At 47.0% G+C, this 9,307-nt stretch overlaps 1 protein-coding gene across 2 annotated transcripts in view; it reads left to right on the top strand.

The window, feature by feature from the left end:
• Positions 1–9,307, top strand: part of LOC122541810 (rho GTPase-activating protein 22-like) — a 330,924-nt gene that overhangs the window by 131,905 nt on the left and 189,712 nt on the right. The window contains exon 1 of one of the 2 annotated variants that reach the window (XM_043678818.1): positions 2,782–3,158. The exons of the other annotated variant lie outside the window; for it this stretch is intronic. Coding sequence (XP_043534753.1) covers positions 3,107–3,158 — 52 coding nt within the window. The 5' untranslated portion in view covers positions 2,782–3,106. Of the gene's footprint in view, positions 1–2,781; positions 3,159–9,307 lie in introns of those variants that run through there. 2 annotated transcript variants of the gene reach the window in all.

Here is a 9,307-nt window from a genome sequence, read left to right as displayed (position 1 = left end):
ACTGAGACACACACTCCTACAGACCCATATATTCACATAGACGCATTCTCTTAAGCTCACACATACATACGGACCTTCTCACAGACTTATACCCCTTTACACTCACACACACTCTCACAGACTTATGCCCATTTACTTACACACACACACACACAAACATACACACTCACTCACTCACTCTCACACTGTCTCTCACAGACACTCATAACCGCTTCCCGCGCACCCCCCCCCCCGCCATCCCGTGCACAAACACGCACATGCACACACACATATAAGTTTGTGGGGTGAATTTGTACTTGCAGAATTAGATTTTATTTTGTTCAAAAATGGCATGAATCCATGTAAGATTCTGTAAATTCCATTTTTAGAAATAGAATCAGTCTGAACATTGTGGCACAGACAGCCTCACACAGGGCACCTCACACCTTCAATGCATTATCTGGGCCAACATGGCACGTATTGTTAAAGTTCACTTGCGAATGTAACTTTACAAAAGTTCTGGAGTTTACATATGAAAGAACTGAAACCAACATCCCATTCTAAAATTGAGAGACTTAACAAACAATCAAGTCTTTTTTAATATATAATTTCAGTTACATCACATGGTAAACTTTTGCTATAAATTCTGTGTCCTATGATCTTTATACTCCACAACCACCTGATGAAGGAGCTGTGCTCTGAAAGCTAGTGCTTTCAAATAAATGTATTGGACTATAACCTGGTATCGTGTACACCCCAGTCCAACATCGGCACCTCCAAATTATATTTCCGTTTATAACAATTCAACTACTGCAGTCAAAGGTAATAAAAATAAATATTTTTAGCTCAATACTGCAACTTTTCTTTTTGTAACAGTGTCTTGGAGGTTGATCTTCCATGCTGGAAGACCCCAGTGCAGGCATAGAGTCGTAGAGATGTACAGCATGGAAACAGATATGCCGACCAGATATCCCAACCCAATCTAGTCCCACCTGCCAGCACCGGCCCATATCCCTCCAAACCCTTCCTATTCATATACCCATCCAGATGCCTTTTAAATGTTGTAATTGTACCAGAGTCCACCCTGGAGGATTGCTAACCCAGTGCATCAACAGCCTCTATCTTAGGTTCTCCATTTCCTCTCTTTGAAAGCAGCCCAGATTCCTGCACCTGAGGCTTGGTGAGAATATGATCAATCAGCTGAAGCTGACCTTTCTGGAGATGATTTGGAGGCACCGGTGTTGGACTAGGGTGTACAAAGTTAAAAATCCCACAACACCAGGTTATAGTCCAACAGGTTTATTTGAAAAGTTTACAGTGTGATGTAACTGAAACATGACACTGATACCAACATGGCCATTCTAAAAGGTGAGAGACTTAACAAACAATCCTGGTTTTTTCAATATATAATTTCAGTTACATCACACTGTAAACTTTTGCTATAAATTCTGTGTCTTACAATCTTATTCTCCACAATCACCTGATGAAGGAGGGACGCTCCGAAAGCTAGTGCTCCCAAATAAACCTGTTAGACTATAACCTGGTGTTGTGTGATTTCTGAAGTTGATGAATTCAGCAACACCAGTCTGCATACCAGTACAGCAGCTCAGTGGTTAGCACTGCTGCCTCACAGCGCCAGGGACCTAGATTCAATCCCACCCTCAGGCGACTGTCTGAGTGGAGTTTGCACATTCTCTCTCTTGTCTGTGTGGGTTTGCTCTGGTTTATAGAACACAGAATGTTACAGTGCAGTACCAGCCCTTGATGTTGTGCTGACCTGTGAAACTATCCTGATGTCCATTTAACCTACATCGTTCCAATATTAACCATATGTATGTCCAATTTAAATGCCCTTAACATCGTTGAGTCTACTACTGTTGCAGGCAGGCCATTCCAAGCCCCTACTACTCTGAGTAAAAAAACTACCCCAATATCTGTCCGAAATCTATCACCCCTCAATTTAAAGTTATGTCCTGTGATGTTAGCCTTCACCATCTGAGGAAACAGGCTCTCACTGTCCATCCTTTCTAACCCTCCGATTGTCTTATACATCTCGATTAAGTCACCTCTCCAACGAAAACAGCCTCCGTTTCCTCCCCTTTTCCCCCTTCCTTCCTTACCAGGCAACATCCTAGTAAATCTCCACTGAACTCTTTCCAAAGTTTCCTCGCACAGTCCAAAAATGTGGGGTTGGCCATGCTAAATTGCCCACAGTGTCCAGGGGTGTGCAGACTCAGTGGGTTAGCCATGGGAAATGTAGGGTTACAGGGATGTGGTGGGTCTGGGTGGGGTGCTGTTTGGAGGGTCGTTGTGGACTCGATGGGCCGAATGGTCTGCTCCCGCACTGTCGGGATTCGGTGACTCCGACCCGACCCAGGCTGTGGTCTTACCCCAGGCGAGCAGTGGGATTAATTTGGCTTTATAATCGAGGCCAGGTAATACCATTGTCGTTCTCTGTATAGTTTAAACCACTTTACAGCCAGTGGGTTGATCCTTATGGAGGGTTTTTTTTTGTTGGGGGAGGTGGGAGAAGGGAATTCATTCCGTACTGCTGGTTAAATTCTGTTTCCCTGTAGCTATTGGAAAAGGCATCTGCCGACGCATATTAAATTCCCCCGCGGCCGTTTATCACATCTTCAAAGCAAGGAGACATAATTAATAAGCTGCGGGGTGGAATGGGGAAGGCGGCGGGAGGGGGAGGACAGGTTTCTACCAGGTAGGGGAAGAGAGAGAGAGGGGGGGAAGTGGTATAAACACAGGATCCCTCTCCTCTAACAATCCACTCCTTCTACAATTGATTAGCCAAGCCTGTGTATTGCAATTGCTACTGATGGGCTGGACAGTACATCTCTGGTGAGAGAGAGAGAGAGAGACAGACAAACAGAGAGGGTGCCAGTCTACAGAGTGCAGGAACTCCAGGCGAGAGACAGACAGACAGAGAGAGGGATTGAAGACTGGAATGAATACAAAGCTGCAACAACTTGGAAAAATGCTACACTGGGACAGCTCTCCCCTTGCTCGCACCAGGGCTGTCCGAAGCCTGAACTCCACATGCGGCTAGCCCTCTGAATGAATGAAGAACCTGGGGATGACATCCCGCTAGAGACCTGTGCGAGGAAGCGGGGGCATGGGGCAGTGCTGTTGTAGAAAGAGGATCAAACCACCCCAGCAACCAAGAGGTATCTCTCTTCAGTTACAACAATCCTGTCTCCCAACTTTCTGCCTTTAACACGTTAGCTAGCAGAGCAGGCAAAAGATTATTGTAATTTTTATTCTCCCCCCCCCCCCCCCCCGTTTTGAATGCTTGACTCAGCTGTTGGTGTCACTTCCTAAGTGTTTGAGAAATGCAATGACTCGAGTTTGGAATTTCGCTGGGAGTTCAAAGGTTGTAACAGTGTCGAGGTGAATGTATTAATCACCAGTGGTTACCTTCATGAATATGTTAACCAGGCAGGATTTGTGCGCCCGGATAAAGATTTTACACTCTTTCCTCTATTCCCCTCCCCCACCCCCCCCCAAAAAAAAACTGGTGTTGGCAAATGTGGTCTGATCTTTTGCAATCGCGCAGGTAAACTGAAAAGAAACCAGGGTGTCCCCACCCAATTGTCCCCACTAGGAAAACGACCATAATTCCCACCTATCCTGAACCCCAACAAAGCGCAACTGTTTCTGGCGAATGTGCCCAATTAACCCTAGGTCTTTACTGAAGTTTAAACTGAAGGTCTTCGATTAGCAGAACCTACTCCCCATTGTGGGTGTTTTCAAAGGAGTATAGAAACGTTCTTGTGGTGTCTTGGCGTGATTTCACTGCACTGTGTGAATTAATTGCAGGTTTTCTGAAAGATACCGGCGCCTCTCTGAATGGGTGATCACAGGAGGGGAGTGATGTTTCTTAAAAAGGAAATGTTCTTACTACATTTGCAGAAGTGATACTGTTATTCCAGCAATTGGTGTTACCCACACTTCAGCTGAATCTCCAGTTCTGCTTACCTAACAAGACGTTCCGAAAGGTGTTGCCAGCATACAGCGTTTGTCAGTCTAACCCAATAACTACGGTCACCTACCATCTCTTTTGCACTGACCCTGATGGCCAGGAATTTCAGGAGTTCTGCCAATTTTTATTGTTTTGCAGCATCACTTTGAACCTGACCTTCCAGGAGAAAGAATTGGCTGCAATGCGAAAAGTAATAGACACAAAGTTGGTAATGACACAGGAAGAGCTTGAAAATGTGTTGCTGGAAAAGCGCAGCAGGTCAGGCAACATCCAAGGATCAGGGGAACCACAGCACCGCAAGTTTATTTCTCTTGTGTGTCTAATTGCTGGAGGTTAGAAATCCTGCAGCCATTAATTCACTTCCTACCTGCCCGTTCCCCCCCCCCATCCTCAAACCTGTCCACTGCCAACAAGACACAAGTCAGGAATGTGATGGAATGCTCCCCACTTGTCTGGATGAGCCATTGAGTCATATAGCATGGAAACCCACCCTCCGGTCCAACCAGAACATAATCCCAAGCTAAACTAGTCTCGCTTGCCTGCTCTCGGCTCATATCCCTCCAACCATTTCTTATTCGTGTACTTAAGAAATATGTTTTAAACATTGTAACTGTACCTGCATCCATCACTTCCTCTGGAAGTTCATTTCACACACAAACCACTCACTGTGCTTAAAAAGAAATGCCCCTGTTTCTTTTTTTTTTAGATCTTTCTTCGCTCACCTTTAAAATGTGCCCCATAGTAGATCTTTCTTCGCTCACCTTTAAAATGTGCCCCATAGTCCTGAAATCCTCCACCAATAGAGTTCAGCCCCAATAACACTCAAGAAGCTTGACACCATCCAGGACTGGGTAGCCAATTTGTTTGGTCTCCCATTCACCATCTCTAGCAGCCTCTTCCTTCTGTTGTGTACAGCGATGTAACAGTGTGACTCATCTACACAATGCACTGCATCAACTCACCAATACTCCTTCTATAGCACCTCCTGTGAGCACATGAGGATGAGACAGCAAAGACATGGGATCGTCAAGTTTCCCTCCAAACCATGCAGCATCGTGACCTAGAGCAACATCACCATCCCTTCACTGCCACTGCTCTCCCTTTCTCATAGTGCTGTGAGTATAACTACAGCACAGGCACTAAGGAAGATCAGGCAAAAGTGAGGACTGTAGATGCTGGAGATTAGAGTCAAGAATGTGGTGCTGGAAAAGCACAGCAGGTCAGGCAGCGTCTGAGGAGCAGGAAAATCGATGTTTCAGGCAAAAGCCCTTCATCAGGAATGAGGCCGGGAGCCCCCAGGATGGAGACATAAATGGGAGGAGGGTGGGGCTGTGGGGGGAAGGTAGCTGAGAGTGCGATAGGTGGATGGAGGTGGGGGTAAAGGTGATAGGTCAGAGGGGAGGGTGGTACAGATAGGTGGGAAGGAAGATGGACAGGTAGGGCAGGTCATGAGGACGGTGCTGCGCTGGAAGGTTGGAACTGGGGTAAGTTGAGGGGAGGGGAAATGAGGAAATTGGTGAAGTCCACATTGATGCCCTGGGGTTCAAGGACTGACTGTGTGGAGTTTGCACGTTCTCCCCGTGTCTGCATGGGTTTCCTCCGGGTGCTCCGGTTTCCTCCCACACTCCAAAGATGTGCAGGTCAGGTGAATTGGCCATGCTAAATTGCCCGTAATGTTAGGTAAGGGGTAAATGTAGGGGTATGGGTGGGTTGCGCTTCGGCGGGGCGGTGTGGACTTGTTGGGCCGAAGGGCCTGTTTCCACACTAAGTAATCTAATCTAATCTAATCTAAAAAATAAAAATTCCTTTCAAAATCATGTACAGTCCCTCTTTCCTGTTCTATTGTAGGCTGCAGGTTTGAGTTTTTAATATTTCTACTTCATTTCTCTTGTCTTCGCCTTCATAGACACCTTTTGAGCAACTGCAGAGAGTGGGGTAGACTTGATGTTCTTAGTGTCTATATTTGCAGGTTTCCAAGGGAGGTTGGCCAGCCCGACTGACCCCCACCCCACCCCCACCCAAAACCCAGGCTGAATTGGAACCTTTAAGAAACCAAGGTGAGGTGGGGAGGGAGGTGGACACATCCCACCAGCATCTCCTCCTCCCACTGCAGCTTTATTTTCTGGAATGTTATCAGTTTATTGATAACATCCACACTTGCCTGCTGTGAACTGTGCTGTGTGTTTTGCCAGGATCACTAACGGACAGCAGACAACAGTGACTTGACACTAATTAACACACCAGCAGCAAGCGTACACTGTGGGGAGTCTGCATGCAAGAAATGAAATTAACGAAATGCAATTTGCCTTGTAATTGCAACTGGGGTGTTTTACACTCCTTTTTCTTCACTTTTTAGTTCCTACGCTACAACGCTTCAACAAAGGCCTTCATTAGCACTTTTGGGAAATACTCCAGTTGGGCTAAGTACTGTATAAAAGTCTCGCCAAGGGGATCGTGTAGCATAGTGGTAATTCCGTACCTCTGAACTAGGAGATCTGGTTCCAGTCTCACCTGCTGCTTCGATGTGTAATAACATCTCCATGCAGCTTGTTTAGAAAATATCTATGAACAGCTTCATTCTCATTGTATTAACCATGCCGGGTATACCATCACCCTCACCCTTATCCAGGGTCCCAAACAGTCCATCCAGGTGAGACAGAGATTCACCTGCCTCTCCTCCAGCCTAGTTTACTGTATCAGGTGATCCCAATATGACCTTCTCTACGTCGGGGAGACCAAACGTAAACTTAAGGAATGATTTCGCCAAGCATCGCAGCCGGGCCCACAGGGGCCGATTGGACCTCCCAGTCACCACCCATTTTAATTCCCCTTCCCACTCCCTTTCCAACATGACCATCCTTGGCCTCCTCCATTGCCACAACGAACCACACCACAAATTGGAGGAACAGCACGTCATCTTCCGCCTGGACAGCCTCCAGCCTGGAGGACCTAACATTGAGTTCTCCAATTTCAAATAACCTCTCTTCCCAAATCCTTGACTGCCTTCCCAACCCCTCCATCTCCCCTTCCGCTCCTCCCTGCCACCAACTGGATTTATTCCTCCCATTAACCAACCAGGCCGTACCCTCTACCTGTTTTCACCTATCTCCACTTCACCACCTTGCCTCTGCCACCCCCTTCATCTGGAGCTGCCCCCACACCCACTCCCTTTCCTGAAGAAAGGTTGCACTTGAAATGTCGTCTCCTCCACCTCCTGAGTCTGCCTGGCTTGCGATATCCCAAAATGCCCAGGCTCAATTGTACATTTTACCTGGACTGTCACTGCCAGCTGTTCCATGTTGTAAACCCACTGGTGGTGGGGCTGATGTCATTCAGTTGGACTTCCTTTGGAAAATGATAGGAATACCTCAGGCCTGTCCCAAACCAACAGTTTTGACTTCAAAAATTGTTAACTGTAAAATAGGGAGCCGTGAAAACTCCTTGTTTTAAAACAAAACAAATGGGCTTCAGAGGAATTACCCTCATTATAGAAGCAAAATCCAATAGTTGCTGGAAATTCTGAAATAAAAAGAAAAGTGCTGGAGAAATTCAGCAAGTCTAGCAGTGTCTGTGAAGAGGGAAATGGTTCTCATGAAGAATCATATTGGACTCAAAATGTTAACTCGGGTTTCTCCCTCCACAGATGTTGCCTGAGCAGTTGAGTTTCTCCCGCGTTTTCTGGTTATGTGACAGATGTAATAGCGTCATTGACGTTCTAGGAGCTTCCTGACATTGAATCTTGTTTATCTGTATTAGTCTATGGTTTCCCTCGATCATTGGCAATGGGGAGGGAAGTGAGGGCTGGCAATATGGTTGGGATAGGAGTGGGACACTACCATGGGCATATTGCACTTTGGCCATCCATTCAGCTGCCAGTGAGTCCTTGGCCAGAGGAAAAGCCAGAGTGCACTTGGCCCAAATGGGGAGACCCCCCTACCTTGTGGACAAGTAAACCTCAGCTGCCTCCCAATAGATTGCTAGTAGGGATTGTGGGAGGAGATGGTGCCCTCTTTGATGACTGCTCTATGACTGCTAGGAGAGCCTCTGGTGTTATTGGCTGCTCCTGCAGCAATAACTTTGTCTCTGCACCCCAATTCCATGGCACTTGACTCTTCAGGGCTGCAGTACCCTTCTGGTGCCCTCATCCTGGAGCTCCAGCCTCAGCACTGACCACTGTGAGGGGTGACACTGCATTTGATTGGGCTGGCAGCTCTCGGGGGGGGGGGGGGTTGGGGGCAATTAAGTCCGGGAGTATTAATTACCTTTGAGGTGGGACGTCCACACCCCCACCACTCTGGGATCAGATCCGGAATGACAATTCTTTGGTCTTAGCAGCGCCGTCGGTAGTACTGGTCACCGTTGGGACTGCACCCAGTCCCCAGTAATACTCCTTGGTGGAGGTGCTTGCTGGGACTTGATTACCAGGTCTGGGGCAAGAGTTATCAGGAGGCAGAATGGCCTGGGTGGGTAGGAGTGTTACCACAGAAAATGTAGGGCTGTCTGAACCGCGTGAGGGCCTCTGAGTGATAGAGGAGACACCCTCTTTCTTCCCATTTAAAACCCAAGCCATTTTACTCCCTGGGTTTCTAACCTATCACCAACCTCAGATCGCTGCCCAGGAGATAGCGATAAGTGGCCAATAGGTGGAGATCAATTGATACCTTAAATACCTCCCTCCCTCAACTGGGACAAAGGCAGGAGATCTGCTGGATTCATAGCCCACCACTTGTGAAAACGCTCCAACAGTGCAGACAGATAGATAAGCAAGGTGTCCAGCACATTTTACCAATTACCCGCAAACAAGTCAGCCAGAAGTATAAAATTTTGCCCATCAGCTAAATAAAATGAAACCACTTGCTCGTCCCCCCCCCCCCCACCCACTGTAGTATACATGTTATCTCAAAACTGTGAACAGTATGTGGGTGGCTGAGACAGCTGCCATCGAGTCATAGAGATGTACAGCATGGAAACAGAGCCTTTGGTCCAACTTGTCCATGCTGACAAGATACCCTAGACAAATCGAGACCCAGTTGTCACCATTTGGTCCATATCCATCTAAACCCTTCCTATTCCTATACCCATCCAGCCTTTTAAATGTTGTAATTGTACCAGCCTCCACCACTTCCTCTGGCAGCTCATTCCATACACGTACCACTCTCTGCGTGAAAAAGTTGCCCCTTAGGTCCCTTTTAAGTCCTTCCCCTCTTACCTTAAAACTGTGTAAAGTTATGTCTTCAGCTTTTAGAGTATTGGGCCTTTGTGCAATATTCAATATAAGGGAGATTTCATAAAACCGAGCTGTTTGAAAGCTTTTGTTGGCGTGCTGTGGAATAG

This window comes from Chiloscyllium plagiosum, chromosome 38 (assembly GCF_004010195.1).
Source record: "Chiloscyllium plagiosum isolate BGI_BamShark_2017 chromosome 38, ASM401019v2, whole genome shotgun sequence".
Taxonomy (NCBI): Eukaryota; Metazoa; Chordata; class Chondrichthyes; order Orectolobiformes; family Hemiscylliidae; genus Chiloscyllium; species Chiloscyllium plagiosum.
Note: the sequence above shows the minus strand (reverse complement) of the source record. Positions and strands in the feature narration are given on the sequence as shown.